Raw genomic sequence first — 21,332 nt, forward strand, 5'->3', positions numbered from 1 at the left:
GTAATGAGTTGACTAAGGATGCTCATTAGATGAGATGAGTTTGAAAACAGGGGTTTCCAGTTGATAATTCTTAGCCCTGGTGACACCGGAACTGTTGTAAAATTCATGGGGTAATGTGTAAGTCTTTGATCTGCACTTTGTTTATGATTTTGTCCAAATATGGATCCTTTGTTTTCTCTGATTTTTTTCTCTTTCAACACACCAAAGAAACAAATGAAAAATGATTTTTTGTTGGAAACTAGGCAATAGAAAGGACTCACATTCAGGTGACATGATAAAAAAATCCACTGAGAAAAGCTTTGTGCTTTGTTTTTTAGTAATTGGGTGGCATGCACCATCACACTGAGTGTGTCCATTTAGCCAGAGTTTCTGTTGCATCTCTGGCTTAGTGTGTTGAGTTAATAAACCAACTCAGATTGTGATCTGTATGAACCAATATTTTCCTTTGGGTTTGGATTATATATGTTTGCCTGCCATCGTCCTATGTGCAATGATGGAAGAATACCATAGAGTTCATAGAAAGAGAATCATAGAGTTGTGAAGGTGGAGGGACTTCAGGGATTATCAAGTCCAACCCCCCTGCCATGAAATCCAAGTATTGTGTCTTGTATCAGAACAAGATCTAAATATTAAGTCCCAAATGTAGATCTTACTAAATGCTGTGGGACTTGTTTTTAAGTAGGATTGCAATCTAGAAAAATCTACAGGAGAAGTTTCTTTGGAATTAGGTTTATCGCCAAGAGATTGTACATAGAACCGTGTATGTTATTGCTGGCTTATTATTAATCTTCTGAATGTGTACTGTCTGATATCTGAAAAATTCCAAGTACATAGTCATTAATACCATTATTTTACTTAGTATATACAGTGAAACAGACAACTATTTGCCCACATTTATGAGCAGCTAGAAAAACCTGCCATGCAGAAGGCTTTGCAGACACTTTCTGTGTATTCCAGAAGCTAATTTCTTCACTGCAACACCAAATATATCAAATATATATCATATCAGGAAAATGGTTAATAGGCTATAGCCTATAAACTCTAATGAGCTATAAAAAGACATTGAAGAACAATTGTACAAACTTGTTGTGTAAAGGAAAGAATATTTCTGAATTTTCACCCATTTGCATTACTCAGTGGTCTTCTGATAGGCCAAAATGGCCCTGCTATAAGATGAAGAGATTTGCTTCCAGTGGAAGGCTCATCTTTGGTTACAAACCTACTGTATATGTCAAAAGGTTATACTTCTAGGTTGTACAAAAATTCTGTTTTAGTGTTGAATTACCATGGATTTTATGTAACAACTCACCGGTTAGCAAGTAATTCTAAGTAGGCAGGTGAGTAAGATGGTATAATAATGTTAGATCTCTCTGTCCTGCAGGGGTTTCCATGTTGCTTGTGGATGAAGGGAAGCTGTCTCTTCTCCACCGATCTTGTAGAGAGAAACGTTTTTTCTCTCTTTTACTTCTTATTTCCTTTCCCCTTTCCCTTTCTTTCTATCTTTCTTGTACAGTGGTGCCTCCACTTACGACCATAATCCATTCCAGAAGATGGACGTAAGTAGAAATGGTTGTAAGTCGAAGCACCATTTCCCATAGGAATGCATTGAAACCCCATTGAACTGTTCCAGCCAAAGGAAAAAAAATCACACACACATAAAAAACATCACTGCAGGACTCTTTGGAAACACAATTAATCCCTTCTGGCCGAAGGGGAGGGAAAGAAAAGCAATCAAGCGTGCAAGACCCATTGCAAATGTACAGAAAACAAACAGAGCAGATTGGAAATGTACAGAGAACAGAGGGACAAGGTTGGAAATGCAAAGGAAAAAGCAAGGAAAGCATGCAGGACCCATTGCAAATGCACAGAAAACAAACGGAGCAGATTGGGAGTGCACAGAGAACAGAGGGACAAGGTCGGAAATGCACAGAAAACAAAGGAAAAAGCAAGGTAAGCATAATGGGGGAAAAACCCCAAAAGCAACCAACCCCCCCAAGACCCATCGGAAATGGGGGAGAACCCAACAGACAAACCCCCAAGACCCATCACAGCACAGAAACATAACCCCCCAGCCTAAAACTATGCTGCAAAAAGACCCAGAAGTTTTTAAAAAGCAAAAAACCACCTTACGTCCCTGCAAACATACATACGCTCACTCCGAAGCAGAAGGAGGCAGTCCCAAGGCTCCGATGACGACACACACTCTCTAACTGCTGGGGTGAAAGAGCTACAAAGAAGCAGCCTTGTTGCCACCTACAGTTAGCAATTTGAATTTCCCACCTTTTTTCCCTGCCTTTTTGTGTTCGTAAGTGGAAGCTCCGGTCGCAAGTAGAAGCAAAATTTTGCGGCTGGAGCTGGTCATAAGTTGAATTGGTCATAAGTGGGGATGTTCGTAAGTGGAGGCACCACTGTATCTGATATTCTGTGTGTCCATGTTGATTACAGAGGTGTTGGTTTCCTGTTTCTTGTCACTGTCATAGAAATGTAGGCAATTAACTTAATGCAGGTTACTCAGAAAAACTGCAGCCTTATAACTTCCATTCGTTCGTTCGTTTAGTCGTTTAGTCATGTCCGACTCTTCGTGACCCCATGGACCAGAGCAGGCCAGGCCCTCCTGTCTTCCACTGCCTCCCGGAGTTGTGTCAAATTCATGTTGGTTGCTTCGCAGACACTGTCCAGCCATCTCATCCTTTGTCGTCCCCTTCTCCTCTTGCCATCACACTTTCCTAACATCAAGGTTTTTTCCAAGGAGGCTTTTCTTCTCATGAGATGGCCAAAGTACTGGAGCCTCGGCTTCAGGATCTGTCCTTCCAGTGAGCACTCAGGGTTGATTTCCTTTAGAATTGATAGGTTTGTTCTCCTTGCAGTCCAGGGGATTCTCAAGAGCCTCCTCCAGCACCACAATTCAAAGGCATCAATTCTTCAGTGGTCTGCTTTCTTTATGGACCAGCTCTCACTTCCATACATCACAACAGGAAAAACCATAGCTTTGACTATGGGGACTTTTGTTCGCAAGGTGATGTCTCTGCTTTTTAAGATGCTGTCAAGATTTGTCATCGCTTTCCTCCTAAGAAGCAGGCATCTTTTAATTTCGTGGGTGCTGTCTCCATCTGCAGTGATCATGGAGCCCAGGAAAATAAAATCTGTCACTGCCTCCATGTCTTCCCCTTTTATTTCCCAGGAGGTGATGGGACTAGTGGCCATGATCTTAGTTTTTTTGATGTTGAGTTTCAGACCATTTTTTGCACTCTCCTCTTTAACCCTCATTACAAGGTTCTTTAATTCCTCCTCACTTTCTGCCATCAAAGTGGTATCATCTGCATATCGGAGGTTGTTGACATTTATTCCGGCAATCTTAATTCCGGCTTGGGATTCCTCCAGTCCAGCCTACCGCATGATGTATTCTGCATATAAGTTAAATAAGCTGGGGGACAATATACAGCCTTGTCGTACTCCTTTCCCAATTTTGAACCAATCAGTTGTTCCATATCCAGTTCTAACTGTTGCTTCCTATCCCACATATAGGTTTCTCAGGAGATAGATAAGGTGGTCAGGCACTCCCATTTCTTTAAGGACTTGCCATAGTTTGCTGTGGTCCACACAGTCAAAGGCTTTTGTGTAGTCAATGAAGCAGAAGTAGATATTTTTCTGGAACTCTCTGGCTTTCTCCATAATCCAGCGCAAGTTAGCGATTTGGTCTCTAGTTCCTCTGCCTCTTCGGAATCCAGGTTGTACTTCTGGGAGTTCTCGGTCCACATACTGCTGAAGCCTACCTTGCAGGATTTTGAGCAGAACTTCCGTGCCTTTATTTAAAAAGCTGACCTACCAGATTTTAAATGTGGCAACCAATGAATACAAATTGTATACAAAGTAAATGATACAATTTATTTTTTCCTTTAAATTAGTCCATCTTGTGTTTATATGTTGTTGTCAATTCTCTTAGATTGCTAAAATTAGCCTTCCGTATACATAAGAGCATACGTATGCTGGTTTTGCAGTAGATGGACAAAATTATTTGTATACAAGAAGAGTGTTTTGTGAAGTAACTGTGGAAATTTAAGGTGTAGGATATTCCTTGCGTAATTGTGTCAATGTATGTATTTTATATGTTGTGATGCATTTTTTTCATAATATATCATCTGCTTTATGATGTAGACCAAAAAAGACTTAGGAGTTTTTGGAATGCTTTCAATACCAAATTCCCCAAAATTGCTTGGATGTGTGTACAAAACCTATATCATACAAGTGGTTGAAAAAACAATGTACGTTACCTGATAATTAAAACTGTCACCAGCTCTTTAACTAATAGAAGCCTGTTCTCACTCACATGAGCCTTGACCTATAATGATAATGATTAAATGAAACCATATTTCACAGTATGGCCTGATTTGGTAACATGTCAGGTTACCTTTCTTGCATAATGTGTAATCATTCACTTTTAGAATTTGTGCAATAATGCTGTTGCAACCTTGACAAATTGCTTCATCAGAAAGTTACTGTGTTTTATTTTCTTGACAAATTAGTATACTTTGAGTTTATTATGTATTACTCAAGCGCAGTTTAGAATCCTTACCTAAAGTCCTATTCGTTATCCTTACTGGCGTAACACAATCCAATAAATCTCATCAGCAAAGTGTTGCAAATTAAAATGTTAGAGTAGCCTTTTGCGGTTGTGTGCTTATTCATGTGAATCAACCTGCACTGCCTGTGCTGGCCTCTTAATATTGAATTATGTGAGGGTAAAAAAAAAAAAGTTCAGCCCAATGATTGTAACACAGGACTACACTGATGCCTTGATAAACAAAAATATTTTTTAATTACATAGTTCTTTATACTTTCTGATATGGTGGAAAAGCTGGTTTGAATTGAAACATCTGTTCCATGTGGAACTTTGATTGGGGCAGATTGTAGATTGGATTTGATGAACATTTTTCTATTATGATGTGAAATAGTTTGTATTTGTAAGGTTCAGTTTTCTTTTCTTTTTTGGTTTGGTATTATGCTTCAGTATATATACTTTGCATCTCTCTCTCTCTCTCTCTCTCATATATATATGAGATATGTTTGTAAATTCCAAAAAGATTAAATCTTGGAAAAGAAAATTTTAGAGGATCCTTATCAGCAATGACTCTCTTTGTTCTGTACATACAGCTGTATATTGTAGTTTTGTGCTCATTTTAACATATTGCATGTAGTTTATCACTTTCGTGTAAGATAAAGGATATGTTGAGGTCCAGTTAATAAGCCACACTAGTGTGGTTTAATTGTACATTGTAATACCAAACATTAGCATAACAACGAGCGCATAGTTCATCTCTGCTCACATTTACTGTCCCATCACTCACCTCTGTGGCAGTTTTGTGATGGCACAAATTAGAGGTAATGCTTGTGGCAAACACCTTAAGCGACAGTTCTACATTCTAGCTATGTGATGCAGGTTCATTATATGCAGGATTGTTCTGAAGTAATTTGGATGGAGTTCAGTGGAACATGCATCTTTGTAAGTACACATGGGACCATAGCGTTAAGATTCAGAGCAACTGTTATACCGTTAAAGTGAAACACTACTAATATTTTTACCTTTTTCCTTCAAAGGTACTCCTGGTATTAAAATCCTTATGCCTGCACTGTCGCCTACAATGGAAGAAGGGAATATCGTGAAATGGTTGAAGAAGGAAGGTGAATCTGAATTTTTTTAGATATCACTGAGCCTGAAGAGTTTTTTGTTCATATGCCCCTCTTTCAGTAAAAAAAAAGATTGATGCCTGCTGCTTAGAATGTTCATGTGCTTGCGGTTACAGAATCAGCCTTGTAGACCGAGGGTGGTCAGTTTGTGCCCAGAGCTGGTGGTGAAGGCTTCTGGGACTTGCAGTCCAAGAACAGCCGGGTTACCCAGAGTTGGGAACAGCTGCTGTAGATGTTATTTGTACTCCCATTTCTAGGCCAAGGCTAATGGAAAGTTGCAGTTCAGCAACATCCAGAGAGACTGAAGTTGCCCTTCATTGCTCTAGAATGTTGCTTTGTGATCACTCATGATTTATTTTGAGCTACTGTATAACATAGGGATGTGGTGGCGCTGTGGGTTAAACTGCAGAAGCCTCTGTGCTGCAAGGTCAGAAGACCAGCAGTCATAAGATTGAATCCACATGGTGGAATGAGCTCCTGTCACTTGTCCCATCTCCTGCCAACCTAGCAGTTCGAAAGCATGTAAAAATGCAAGTAGATAAATAGGTACGAACTCGGTGGGAAGGTAACGACATTTCGTATCTAGTCGCGCTGGTCACGTGACCACGGAAACTGTCTTTGGACAAACGCTGGCTCTGTGGCTCGGAAACAGGGATGAGCACCGCGCCCTAGAGTCAGACACGACTGTACTAAATGTCAAGGGGAACCTTTACCTTACTGTTGTTTTGATTTATGGTTGTGGTGTAAGTCAAGGTGACTTTAAACTGTAAAACGTTTTTCCATTTGTCCCTAAGATTTTTTTGTAAGAAGTATACGCGGTGATTATTAACTTCAAAACTTGCTGGCTTTCATACTTTGGATGCACGTCTTAAGTCACAGAGGCCTTAATCTGTGAAAATCATACATGTGCTTTATACTGCTCCTGGTCCATCAGGTCTTTTTTTGGGATGAGGCTCAAGACTTTTTGAATATGTCTTTGTTCTGCTTATTAGATGTGCCAGCCAGTATTTCAGGCTGGCGGTATTAATAATTCAAAAACATCTCTTTAAAGACTTTTTGAAAAGTTATGTCCGTTTTGTACTTCTGTCTCTAAATTAGGATGGCCTTGGTGCTTCTTTTTTAATTTTTCCAAATGGTCTTTTGTAAAATGATACTTTGGATTATAATTCATTATCTCCTGGTCTTCAGATTCTTGTCATCTAAAAAAAGATGCTCTATGGTAAAGCCTATTATCATATTTTGAAATAATAGCATTGATTAAAAGGAGCTTGAATAAGAAATAAAATTATAGTTTGAACATTGCATTAGAATGTTTATTAAAAATAAAGGTGGCAACAAATTTTGCAACTTTTATTTGAAAAACCTCATCTTGTTCATTGCTAATTCACTACAGATACTGATATGAATGCTTTCTCATGCACCTCATCATAATTTATTGTAACTGGAGCCTGATATTAACACCAACTTTATAAAAGGCTGTTGTTTCTTTTTGTGGTTCCAAGTTTAAGTTCTGAGAGTATGGAAATTGCTTTATCATCTTTTGAAATGTTGCGGAATGAAGAAGCAGATGGTTTTTTTGTTGCTGTAGTCTAGAACAGAGGTCTCCAACCCCCGGTCTGTGGCCCGGTGCTGGTCTGTGGCCCGGTGCTGGACTATGCCGTGGAGACAGACCTCCCACCACCCTCGCATGCACTCCCCCCAGCCCCTTTCTGTCTGTGTGCCAGTGACTGCACGATCGCTCCCCCACACTTTTGTGCATGTGCATGACCACAGTGCCACCGTTTGTGCATTCGCACGAGCGCCCGTGCAAGCACCCTCCTGATCCTTCGCGCATGTGCCTGTGCAAGAGTGGGCACGTGCATATGCATGAGTATGAGGGGGTGCCCCGCCTTCCCCAGCTGGTCCACGGGGTTAAAAAGGTTGGGGACCCCTGGTCTAGAACAGACTTGCTTTCTCACCTTCTGGTTAATATCTATTTTTAATTCTTTTAAAAAATTTAAATGGCTTTAAATCTGTGGTGTAAAAACCTGCTAACTGCTGGTATGTAAGAAGAGTTTGTACTGTGGGGTCTTGACTTAAGAATGGCTCGAGTTAAGAACATTTTGACTTAAGAACCACTCTCATAGGAAAATATTGACTTGACTTACATACTTAGATTTGAGTTAAGAACTGAAAAAAACCCACGTGGGAGGCAGGGAAAGTGCAAAATTTGAACTTTCAGCTAACTGTTGGCCAGTGAAAAGGGTGCCTGTCTGCTTCCTCACTCCTCCCAGCGTTTAGAGAGTGGATTGGGAGTCTTCAGACTGCCTGGTACTGCCTGGACTGTATTTTCCCTGCCTTCCCTGAACCTTTCTTGACCTAAGAAAAAAAGAAACAAAATATCCCCCTCTAGTGGTCGAAGGCAGAATAGTAGCTTCCCATTAGTTTCTATGGTCGGAAAAGAGCAGATACGGATCAAATGGTTTTCAATGCATTCCTATGGGAAATGCAGATTTGACCTGAGAACCTTTTGACTTGAGAACCGCCTTCCAATACGGATTAAGTTCTCAAGTCAAGACCCCACTGTATTTCTTATTTAAGATTATCTAGTCTGTAGTCCAGAAAGATGTTAGGACTTCAATATCCTAAACAATATTCATGATGATATATGAAGCTGCCATCCCATCCTAGAATAACAAATTACCCAAAATAAATAATCTCAGAATGTTTTTTGATTCCTCCAATTCCTAAAGAATTATAGTGCTGTCTTATTCCTAATAAAATAACAATCTAAAAGGAAAAATGGATTTGTGTGGGAGGAGCTTCAGTAAATACCATGTTTTGCTACTCCTGTCCTTTGAAGATGCCAGCCACAGAGACTGGCGAAATGTTAGGAAGGACCTTCAGAACACGGCCAAAAAGCCCAAAAAGCCCCCAACAATCATCAAATACCACATTATTTTTTACTTTCCAATAAAGTAAAAAAAATACTCTTTACAAGTTTTTTTGTAAAGACCCAAGAATTTATTTAAAAGAAGTTTGCATGTGACATTTTTTTCTTTGCCAAGATATTCATATATTCTGTCATGACCTCTTTAGACTCCATTTTTGTTTTCGCATTAATGTAATAAAGGAAGTAAAAAAGACAAAAAAATATGTGTCATTTTAGTGGCATGTCTATTGCACTTTGCTCCCATGATTGTTGGCAGGCATCCAGCCAGGCTTTAAATTGATGAAGGAGTCTAGGATTATAAATCTGTTACCATGTGTATATATGATATTAAATTCAGAAGAAAATGCTAGTTAATAAGGATGGTATTGAATGTAACAACCTTCTGCTGTGGACATGTTTTAATTTTTTCTGTATCTTGAAGAATGACTTCTCTTTACCATGGGGATGCATGTATGACTCTCCTTCCACTTTGTATTAGGCAATAAGAGGCTGGCTAGCATTTCTGTACATGTTAACTTATATATTATTAAAATATTGGATTATTTTCTTGATGCTCTTGAGATAAATTGATGAAAAATGTTGAACTATCTTCCCATTATATAGGAGAAACTGTAAATGTTGGTGACGCATTATGTGAAATTGAAACGGATAAAGCAGTGGTTACTATGGAATCAAGTGATGATGGCATATTTGCTAAAATAATGGTAAGAAGAACCTTTTTAGCCACTATAATGGACTTTTGCATATAAGCTTGCTAGCCAATGCACTCTTCTGAATTTTTTGTCATGATTTTAAATTTTTTTTACACATATACAACTCATATTATGTACCGTGAAAGCACTGAATGACCACTGTTGAACTGAATAGATTTCTGAGAGGAAAAATTCCCTGATTCCCCTTTAATTCCGGGTAATATACAGTATTACCAAATTATTTTCCTATGACATCTAAATTGAATACTGTTTTACTTTTAAAGAATAAAGTTGTTCATGTTTTTAGAATCAACTGACAACACAGGGGAAGATTAATACATATAGAAATAAGCAAACAAGTAGCTACAGATCAATCAGATGAACGAACAGTATGTACTAGCTTCATATGTGCATCTGCAGACCCACATTCTGGAACTTAATATGTATGGAAATGAATCACAACTAGAAAAAACTTTTAAATAGCTATTGTAGTTATGATTATGAATAAGCTCATTTCATAATGGAAGCACTATTTAATCTCAGTGAGGGCATCTGCTGAAATGAACACAAAAGGTGATTTACCCAAGGAAGGCTGATGGGACAGGGTTGTAATTAAGCATGCATATTGGAGAAGATAATAGAGTAGAGGCAAAGAAGGAGACCGGTCTGTGTTGAATACTGTCTAAAGCTGTATTCAAATACAGTGGTGCCTCACATAACAATGTTAATTGGTTCCAAAAAAATCAACGTTGTGTGAAACATCGTTCTGTGAAACACCTCCCTTTTCGCTCCTGTAAAAGTGTCTTACAATGTTTGGAAGCTGTTTTAAATGATTGCAATGGTTAGTCCACCTCCTGAAACCTATGCAAACTGATTTTGGTATTGTTCTGACACTTCGTTAATTTATGATAATTTTTTGTTTTTTCCATTGGAAACCATTAGACAGACCATCCAATGGTTTCCTATGGAGAAAAAACAAAAAATCATCATAAATTAACGAAGTGTCAGAACAACACCAAAATCAGTTTACATAGGTTTCAGGAGGTGGACTAACCATTGCAATCATTTAAAACAGCTTCCAAACATTGTAAGACACTTTTACAGGAGCGAAAAGGGAGATCGTTGTGTGAAAATCCCCCATAGGAAACATCGCTGTGTGAGGCAGCAAATTTAACAGAAAAAGGCATCGTTGTGTGAATTCATCGTTGTGTGAGGCACTCGTTGTGCGAGGCACCACTGTATCTGTTGAGTGCTGACCTGAGCCTGTGACCCAACGAAGCAGGCTGGTTGCTCCACTGAAAATTCAGGACTCCTGGTCATCTCGAGATGCTCCATGAGCAGAGACCGCTCTCTGATTTAGCTTACCACATATGGGAGCTAAGATGAAATAGGGAAGAGCTAGTCCTTTTCTGAACGCCTGAATAGCCTAGTATCAGCAGACATGACTTTAATCCATTAGGCTAAAAGTAAACATTTTGGAATAGTTTTCCAGTGGAGTTGTTATGGGCATGATAGACATCTCTCAGTCAACTGCAGAATATATTTCTGAGGATATTTTTATCCAGTTGCCACTTAAGCTTATTGGCATCATCACGTGATTGACTTGCTAGTCTGACAACTACCTGCTTCCTAAATCACATTATGCTTTCTGACACAAGAAATTGCTTTTAGCAGATCAAACTCCTTTCTGGTAGAAACTTTGCCTTCATACCACATACGTTCACGCCATGTTAGGGAAGGACAAGAATGTCTTTGTTTCACCAATGTGAAATTGCTGTAATTTAGTACTGACTGAAAGAGATGTAATGTGCTTTAACTGCACTTAAAGTTATTACTTTTATCAAATCTTAATTTTGAAAACAACATAGCTATATTTATTCTTTATAAAATTGGGGAATATACAGGACATAGTAAGAGGGGGAAGAGCTAATGAAAGAAAATTGTATGCCAAAGCCCTTCTGCCATCTTATCTAATGTGAAGACTATATTTAAAACACTGTCATTATGTTGCAGATTAAAACCTTATCAAGGACTTGATATGTAATCCCCTTATGTTCCTTATGCAAATTCATGTCACGTAACTGATCCTGAACCTGCTGTGGCCTGAAACTTTGTGCTGAAATGTATCTTGCAAATGAGTTTTGAAGATAGCCTGAAGTGTGAAAGGGATATAAAATACCAATCTAAGTAGATGAGGGGAAAACTGAGTGAGAAGACTCCTGTCTGAACTGTGAAATAATGGGACTGTGCATTTTTTAAAGCAGGGCAACATTGACAACATAAAATGTACACTGTTGACAGCTTCTTGTGAGAACATACTGTAAAAAGATGCTAACTCACAGAGAGGATTTCATCAATCCTGCAAAATTATATTCACTGAGCTGTCCTTGTAGCCAGTTACTTGTTCAGCAGTAGGGAGATCAGTCAAAGGATTTTTGTATAGATGGATTTTCCCTATCCAAGTTCTTCCTTTTTAAAAATATTTTTTTAAAAAATATTCTTTTTTAAAAGTTTTTTTAATGGAACTCTGGTATATCTAATAATGAGCTTGCAGCCTTCCATAATTTGTCAGTAGTTTTTCCTACTTGATAAATGGACAGCCAGCAGTTCATCTCTTTATGCCATATGCAGGTGAAACGATCCATTCCAGCAGACTTAGCAACACAGGTTAATTTCCTGTGGTTTTAAACTTTGACTGTGGAGCCTGCTTGTTTCACTGAACTACTTTATCCAGTTCCAAAACTGGAGAATAATCATTTTGTTTAAAAAAACATTCTTTCAAAAAGAAAGAAAAACAGCGGTGCTGCTACTCATCTTTGCTGCTACCTGATCCTCAGTGTGGACACTTTTAGCAACCTATTCCCGTACTTGAGTGTACAAAAGCACCTGAAGAAAGGACGTAGTGCAGAGTTCCCAGTTACAACTCAGATTTTGAAGAGGGGAGCAACTATGTGAACTCGAAACTGCAAAGCATTCCTTGTCTCCAGCTTTTATCCTTGAAGAGAGCAAACAGTGAAGGAAATGCTATGTCCAAGAGCCAGCTGTCCTCCACAAACAAAAATAACAGAGCTCACTTCTGCTGAAGATACTCGGCAGCGCAGAGATGGAGGTTGTAGTTACCCAACAAATGGAGCACTGGTGTCTCTGTATCGCCTGCAGTGCTAAGAGAGTGTGACTAAAAATGGGGGTATTTGTATTCCAATACAAATACCCCCACACAGGTGGTGATAATAAGTGTCCAGCCCCCTGGGGCCAGATCGTCCACTTACAATTCCGCTGCTGCTGCCAGCTCCACGATCTTTCCTATCACTCTGGAGCTTGTGATCAGCGAGCCACTCTTCGACCTGGCAAGGAGGCTTGTTGTCCCGCCTCCTGCCAGGAGTGGCGAGCTGATCGCAAGCTCCAGAGTGATAGGAAAGATTGCGGAGCTGGCAGCAACGGTGGAATTGTGAGTGGACAGTCTGGCCCCAGGGGGCTGGACCTTCGTTATCACCACCTGTGCGGGGAGCAGCGGAATTGTATACGAGTACCCCCATCTCTAGTTTTGACTGTTCCCTTGAGCAACAAACAAGGGAGAGAATCTCAATGACACATGTACTTCCAGTGGACCTGATGTCTTCTCTTTTCACCCCCAAGAATCCCAGCTTGTACATGCCAGTGTTATTTTGCAGTAAATTTGTTCTAGGATCACATTGTTCTGGCTCGCCTTGGATTCTATCAGTGACCCAAATTCTGTTGCCAACTGTAGTTTTCAGTAAATACCTCTCCATTTGACAAACAGTCTTTCCTGCCATTCTCTGTGAGACATTGCAGAATATTTTAGTGACTATCATTGACGAGTAAACCTTGCTAAGAGCAATGGCATCTAATGCTTTATAAAGTGTGTTTAGGAGTAGAGTTTGAAACTGGTTTCTTTTTGAAGGCATCCGTGCTGCACCTTCTACTTGTTTAAATAACTCACTTGATAACTTTGAGCACATAATAATTCTGTAGGTTATATAATGTGAACGAAGAGTTTTGATAGATTGCCAAAGGATATACTCTGGATTAATTTAATTCTCGGAGTAAAACTGGGTGTTCTCAGATATAATATGAAACATAGCTGAAACATTTACTTCAGAGGCACACATATATCCATCCTAATTCTCCTTCTATATTTCAGGTAGAGGAAGGAAGTAAAAATGTGCGTTTAGGTTCATTGATTGCTTTGCTGGTAGAAGAAGGGCAAGACTGGAAGCAAGTTGAAATACCAAGTGACATTAGTGAAGCACCTTCCTTGTCTGTGCCAGCAGCAGCAAAAACAACTCCTACAGCTGTTGTATCATCTGTGCATAAAACAGAACTCCACCCTGGAAAACTACAGTGAGTTTCTGAACTCTGAAATCACCTCTGAATCAATCCTTTCAGTGTTCAATTATACTATGCAGCTTTGTCTCTTACTTCATAGTGGAATTATTATTATTTTTTCTTTTGGTAACTCTCTGTTGGTAGATTGTTGGGCTATGGGAAGGTCATGATCCTTTTTCTCACACTTGAAATTCTTGGATGGTCTTGTGCTCATCTTTATCCTAAGTTCTCTCACATAATTGTTATGGGAATAGGTGGATTGTAAGGTACAATGAACGTTTTTGATACCGATTACACAAGTTTCAACGATCCTGATATAATACTCATTGTAACCCAATTGTTACTTTGCAATTAGTATTCTTTTGTAGCCAAAAAGAGTCGTGTAGCACTTTTAGGTCTAACAGGCTTATTTTAGTATGAGATTTCTTGGAGTACAGTCCATCTGAGGAGGTAGATTAAGCCACAAAAATATGCTAAAGCAAATCTGTTACTCTTAAAAGTGCAATGAGACTTTTTGTTATGTTGAAATAGATTAAAACAGCTTCCCCTTCAAAAGCTATTCCGTTTGGGCTCTGCTTCCTCCTCAGTCCATTTGAATTTATATATAGGCAGTACAGAACTTCATCTCAAAAAAAGAGACTGGTTGAAGAAAATGAATTTCAATGGCCCTTAATAAGGTAGTATAGAAAACACCACTTCGTACGACCTGGGATTAAAGGTGCAGGAATCTTTAACTGAAATTTCTTGGTTTTCTAGATGGTTAAAATTTCAGCAACTACAGTGACATTGGTGGCATGACATTATAAAAGTAATTGCTATTGTCATAGAACCTTTGGTTAGCTGTGCATGACACTGAGGACCTTCACACAGGGCATATGCTTTGAACCATGGAAGCAGGAGGCATTGAAATAAAAGGCCAGTTATATCCAGTGAAATGGCTATAATTGGCTTTTTATGAAATGATGAAATGATGTGCATGAAGGAGCACCAAAAGAGGTCACATCAAGCAAGCCCTTGGAAAAAAAGGATGCACTGCCTTTTGACATTCCTCGCAGATACAAATATCCTTAGCCCCTTTTCTTGCCTCTGGGAGTTGATTTAACGGTGGTCCAAGCATTGCATCAAATTGTCTTATAGGTAACATATGGAGTGATGCTGTCAAAAGGCACTGGGGATTTTGAAAAATAGACAGACCAGGAAATAGACTGGATAGGTTAAATGTGACAATTAAAAATATCTGTGAGGTGAATTTCTTACATTGAAACTGATATTCTATATTGGATATATTTTCCATACTGAAAGTGCCTTGTCCACCAAATAACTGTTGGATTTGACTCTCAGTGGCTCTCTTAGGAGGGACCATTTCTTAGTATTATTCTTTCATTGTTAAATGCATTTTAAATTCTGAGCACTATTGTTATGTAGGATTTGTTCAGAAGTAATGGGTGCATAAATTCTTTGTTGAATTTGTCCCCCTTTTGTATACAATACTTCAGTACAGGGCTTGTTTTGTCTTTAGGTTTCGCTTAAGTCCTGCTGCTCGAAACATTCTGGAGTCACATGGACTTGATGCAAGCCATTGCACACCCTCAGGTCCTCGAGGAATTTTCACTAAAGAGTATGTAATCCCTTTAACTCTTTCTTTGTCATATTTCATGAAATCAATATCTCATAACCTTTTATGGGAAAGATCAGTTCTAGATAGTGTTTATAACTGATTTGAAGTACAGGGGAACAAATGTGGCAAGCTGTCTTGAAAAGATTTGGATAATACTGAATATCTGGGGATGTTTGGATTGCACTACATTCTCTGTTATTTTTAATGGAGAATAATCTTGTTTACATAGGTTTGCACTTAGAGAAGTTTTAACATGTCTTATTTCAGGATGGTGATGGATATGTTTTTGCAGCTGCTGCGAGATAATACAGTAGGTATATTCAGAACACAGAAGAAACTGAAAATGGACACCCCCACCTTCCTGTCAGTGCCATTTTTTTAAAATTGCAGCTGAGTGAAGGCTGGGGAGTGTGTAGTTCTTGAGAATCTAGAGGAATAGAGGGAGACTTTGTACCATCTCACCTCTGTTCATCTACTGCTGCTGTTGTATGGGATGAGGTTTTTATGCTTTCAAGGAAGAAGTACTAGTTACTGTACTCTTCTAGTAAGAGAGTTTGTCGGTGGAATGTTCTGTTACGATCTCGGAAAGTGTAGTACCTGGCTTTTTATGATTTGTAGCATTATACCAAGAAACTGGTCTACCTTCATTGGCAGTCTACAATTTTTGATTGTGCTTGCTAATTCAAATAATAAAAAAATTGGTCATCAGCCCCTAGGTCCTTTCTTCTCCACGAAATGCTTGGAATTCTTCCCACATTGGCTATTGGTGAGCATGCTGGCCAGGTCTGGTGGCAAGTATGTCTGGAGCATCTTCAAGCAGTAGCATCTACTTTTTGTAGAGAAGATGATCTGGGCTGGAGCAGAAGTGTTGAAGCAAGGATTCATCATATGAATCCTTGCATTCTTATAGACTAGGATTCTTGGGGGTGAAAAGACATCAGGTCCACTGGTAGTATATGTGTCATTAAGTACAGTGGTGCTTCGCTTAACGAGCGCACCGTTTAATGATGAATCCGCATAGCGATGCGTTTTTTTGCGATTGAAAAACCGATCGCATTGCAATGTTCTGAATAGGGTAAACATCACATTGCAATGATCGGTAAGCATTTTGCTTACCGATCTTTGCATTGCGATGTTTTGGAACAGCTGATTGGTGGTTCCAAAATGGCCACTGGAAGAAGAAAATGGCCACCCGCAGCATTTTTGCGCCGATTCCTCGCTTACCGAGTCAGCGAAAATGGCATTCGGATTGAGGATTCCCGCTTAGCGGTGAGTTTTGTCCCCATAGGAATGCATTAAACAGAGTTTAATGTGTTCCTATGGGGTCCCCCCCCCTGCATAGTGACGTTTCCAGATAGCGATGTTTTTCCTGGAATGGATTAACGTTGCTATGCCGGGGCACCACTGTACTCATTTTACCAACCTTGGAAGGGTGGAATGCTGAGTCAACCTTGAGCTGGGTAACTGAACCTGTGAGGATCGAACTTAGGTTGTGAATCAACCTAATGCAACTACTGCAGTTTAACTACTATGTCAAATATATCTTTTCCCGTTCCTTAAAAATGTGCCTGTCTCTTGACTTACAAATGTTATTATATTTGTTAAACTGCCAAAGTATGACTTTGATAAATAGCTTGATAAATTTATGTATACACAATGAAGAACTCTGTTGCCATTTTGCTCATCTTATATCCTGATTTATAGAGCGAGAGAACTGTGTAGGTGTTGTATCTTTTGTAACAGCAATTAATTATCACGAAACTTTGTAATTATGTAAGTGTAACTGTAATTTATAATATATAACTAGTTCATAGCAGGTGGGAATCCTTCAGGTCACAAAAAATACCTAATTAAATTTTCCTAGTAACCATGGAGATGTATCACAGGAGGTGAGTTTGTAGCCTGAGAAATGCCAGCCTCTCTCTCTCTCCCTCTCTCTTTTACACATATATGCCTCCATTACTTTTATTACTTGTTTTGACAGAATAAATGGCCTTGAAGCAGTTTGAAGCTGTTCATTAACGTGAAAAAGAAACCGGTTGCTTAATTTTCACTATAAATTCTAATAGTGAGCCACATAAATGCGTACATATATAATTAATACAGCATATATAATTAATAATAATCACGTGCCATTAAGTTTATTCTGACTTATGGCAACCCTTTCCAGGGTTTTTTAGGCATACAGTACTGTATTGGGAAGTGGTTTACCATTTTTTTCCTTTGAGGGCAGTCTAGGACTGTGCAGCTTGCCCAAGGTGACAAAGCTTGTGCCAGAAGATATAGATGCGAATCGAACTCCCAATGTCTGGCTCTGCAGTCACATACTCAACTCATTGAGCTGTCCAGGCAGCTACAGAATATGTACTGCATATATATTTCTGACTTATTTCAACCAAACTAGTTTGAATTGTCTTGAGTGTTAAGAAAATACATTCACAGCATGTTTTACTAAAATGTTATTGATTAAAATCCATAAAATTAGAATTTTATGTTTGCACAACTGAAGTGACATAACATTTGGAGGTTTAATGTCTTGAATTAAGCAGTAGCCACTGACTTCGTTACTGCCTCTACCCAACGTAGCAAGAAACAATAATTTTCATTTAAATGAAGAAAGAAGCCATTATTATGCCTGCAGAGGGCAGTTTCAGAAAAGTAAATGGGATTATGTTCCAGTACTGGCATTAATGAGCACCTTCTTGTACAGTACTTTGTTTTCGGCAACTAGTTCTGAAAACAATTACTGTAGTCCGCAGCAATGTCTGTGCTGCAACTCAAGTCCTTTCATATTATTGGTTGTTGCTGCTATGAAGAGGCTTAATTAGCCCGATGCCCTCACAAGTTCAGTAGGTAGTCAAGCTACATTTACACAAGATAATAAATAATAATACATTTATGAAATCACTATTGGGAAATTTCTGAATAGTGCAAGGTCATTTTACTGTATAAGCGTGAACGGAGGGGAGAAGGCTTATACTAACACTTTAGCACCTGAATAGGAACTTACTATAGACTGGAACATCTGTAAAGCCTAACCTTTGTCTGGCATGCAAGTGGAAAGTACATACTGTACAGTTTGGCTCAGGTTGCTTACTTATGAAGCCTTTAGAAGTATTTCAGGACCCGGGGGGGGGGAGTGTCTCTCATTTTTTGATATATGGGCAAGATAGTTGGCCTACATCATTAGTGGGGAAACTGGGAATGGGAAGAGGGTAACTGTTAGAACGGAAGTAGAAAGTACTATCAAAATGAAACTATCCATAGGACTTTGATGCTTTTATTAATTTGCAAATCATGGTGGTTAAGGTTAAGGTTGGTTACTGTGGTTAAGATTCCATTCCTGGCTTCTTGTTTGGTGATCCAGCCATTCCTACCATAATCAGTTTAGGGCAGACCTGGGCAAGGTGTGGCCCGAGGGCCACATATGGCCCGCGAGCCACTCCTGTCTGGCCCACGGACAGTTTTGAACATCAAAAGCATTTATAGCTTTTTGTCTAAAGTTGATCAGTTGCTTATCTTTAACATACCGCAAAAAAACCTCTTTAGTATTTGTGAAGATTAACAAGTTTAAAATAAAAACAATCATAACATCACTCTTTCATTTTATTTTTAAGTAAAGTTGGTTCGGCCCCCAAACACAGTTCAGATTTTTCATGTGGCCCCGCTACAGAAATTAATTGCCCACCCCTGGTTTAGGGGGTCTAGTCTGTTTTGCTAGATAATTTCCAATCTGGCTATTCTCATAACTGCAGGTGACAGTAGTAAACATTTGTCATTGAAACTGAACCAGTGAATGCACCTGTGCCTCTTCTGTTGTGCCTGACAGTGTGCCTGAATAAAGTGTGTTAAAGTAAAAAAAAAATCTGTAAATTTTATTCTCTCCAAAAATGAAGCTTCCATACCACATGATATCATATTTATGTACAGTATTCATATTGCACTGAGATCACTGGCAAAATTCCTGTTTATTTGAATGGTCCCATCTTCCTCCATAAGCATTAACTAAAGCGCTAAATGAGACAAATAAATTTGTTCATAACTAGCAGCCATACATTACCCATGCAAGTCACAGGGGAAGTAATTAAATTTTATGGTGGACTGTGGCATCCAAATGAAGACGTATATATGCTGTATATGTACATTTATGCATCTTCATGCTGACAAATGATCTCTCCTGTTTAACCCTGTTATTATTTATTACTGCTATTACATTTTTAATAGTGCTTTGAATGCATTATTCTAAAGTTTAAGAATCTGCTAATGGTATGAAAGAGCTGATAGTGGTATTTTATAATCAAAAACTAGGCAAAAGCCTGCTTAAGTCATAATTTCCAAATCCATATGAAAATTTTAAAACTATTAGGAATGGGTTTGCATTATAAAATTTCTAATAGCTTTTTTAATCTGTCCATTTTTTCTGCTTATGATAATTGTGGCTTTTTTAAATTAAGAAATCAATGGCTATAAGAAGTTATGTCTTTGTTACATCATTCATTAAAATAGCCATTTCCCTTCATAATATGGACACTGTGATAATTGCTATTCAAGTAGAATGTTCTATGTTTTGAAAATACTATAAAAAACAGTAGCCATCCCCACTGCCCATAGCAAGCCAATTTATTCTATTTCTACATTTTCAATCTTAGTAGGAGAAAAAAAGTGAGAACTAACAGCAAAAAACAAAAACAAAAAACAAAAAAACCCACATAAACACACACATCAAAGTATGCTGCTTATATGCCACTCCATAGCACTTAAAGCACTCTCTGGGGGTTTACAATCTAATTATGCAGGCTACACATTGCCCCCTCCCCAGCAATCTGTACTCAGTTTACCAACCTTGGAAGGCTGAGTGAACCTTTTGTTACCTGAGATTGAACACGGGTTTTGGCTGCAGTACTGCAGTTTAACGACTGCTCCATGAGAAATAAACGGTTTATTCAGCAGTACAGACATAAATTACAAAAGCATTCAAGAGCCAGCCTTGGAAAGAGATGTGCTTATTTTCTGTCTTTACTAAAGGAAGTCCCTTTCTTCCTACTTAAAGTACAGCTGGAGACATGTCAGTACCAACCACAGTACTAAGTCCTGTTTAAATGGGAAACCAGTTTAGTATGAACCCTATTCAAGATAAATGCTGATACAGTATTCCTTTAGCTGGAATGTGCCCCAAAGGGAGTGTGAGGAGGGACCTTCATGTTGAATCCTAAGGCTATCTAGTCCTTCATAGTGGCCTCTGTGAATGCACACAAATGGGTTTATCCTGCACCTGCGCAGGACGTTCGGAAGATTCTAGAGCTTGGAAAAAAGAGTCAGTTAGTCCCCCCCCCCGGCAGGGTATGAGCTCTGCCTCCTCAACCTTTCAGTTTCCTCTTTTCCACCATTTGAGTAGGACGTTAGGAAACTAGAGCACTAAGGAAAGTGATTTTAGCCTTGCTAAATCTACCTTTTAACATTTTTTCTATAGTATATATATTTTTGTTCTACTTGTTTTCCGATGATAGAACCTCCAGCTTATCCCTTTTTATTATCCCGTTCTATCGTTTCCTCCCCTTCCCTCAACGGTTCCCCCCCTTTTCTTTCCCTTTTTGTTTTATGGCCCCTCTGGGCTTCAAGAAGTGCTCCGTTTCCACTTTCAGATGGGCACGATCTTTGTCTATTTTGTTTGGGGGAAACCCATTGTGACAAACCCAGACCTACTGGGATCTGCCACACAGTTACACTAAGCTGCCACCAACCATTCCCTTTAAGAAGTCACACAGACCAGGGATGGATTTTTAAACAACAAAAGAATAAGGTTTATTTTAAATACAAACAGGGTAAATAAAACAATCAGGTGAATAAAATAAAGTAACGTGGCTTATTCTCACACACACAAGCATACAGTTTGGTTCACCTAGAACCTTTAACTTAAAGCACAGACCCTGAACCCATCAGTTCTGGCTAACCCACAGACACCTGAACTTATCAGGTTGGTACTCTGACACACAGTAGTACCCTGTCAGACACCCAGACTCCCACAACAGCTTCTTCTTCCCCAGCTGCTGCTTCGTCC

At 39.0% G+C, this 21,332-nt stretch overlaps 1 protein-coding gene across 3 annotated transcripts in view; it reads left to right on the forward strand.

Moving 5' to 3' along the window:
* PDHX (pyruvate dehydrogenase complex component X) overlaps window positions 1-21,332 on the forward strand; it is a 76,749-nt gene that overhangs the window by 13,269 nt on the left and 42,148 nt on the right. For all 3 annotated transcript variants that reach the window (XM_020782818.3, XM_078383438.1, XM_020782816.3), the window contains exons 2-5: window positions 5,596-5,679; window positions 9,221-9,321; window positions 13,472-13,671; window positions 15,176-15,274. In XM_020782818.3, coding sequence (XP_020638477.3) covers window positions 5,619-5,679; window positions 9,221-9,321; window positions 13,472-13,671; window positions 15,176-15,274 — 461 coding nt within the window. In that variant the 5' untranslated portion in view covers window positions 5,596-5,618. The remainder of the gene's footprint in view (window positions 1-5,595; window positions 5,680-9,220; window positions 9,322-13,471; window positions 13,672-15,175; window positions 15,275-21,332) is intronic.

The sequence above is a fragment of the Pogona vitticeps genome, chromosome 1 (genome assembly GCF_051106095.1).
Source record: "Pogona vitticeps strain Pit_001003342236 chromosome 1, PviZW2.1, whole genome shotgun sequence".
Classification (NCBI taxonomy): Eukaryota; Metazoa; Chordata; class Lepidosauria; order Squamata; family Agamidae; genus Pogona; species Pogona vitticeps.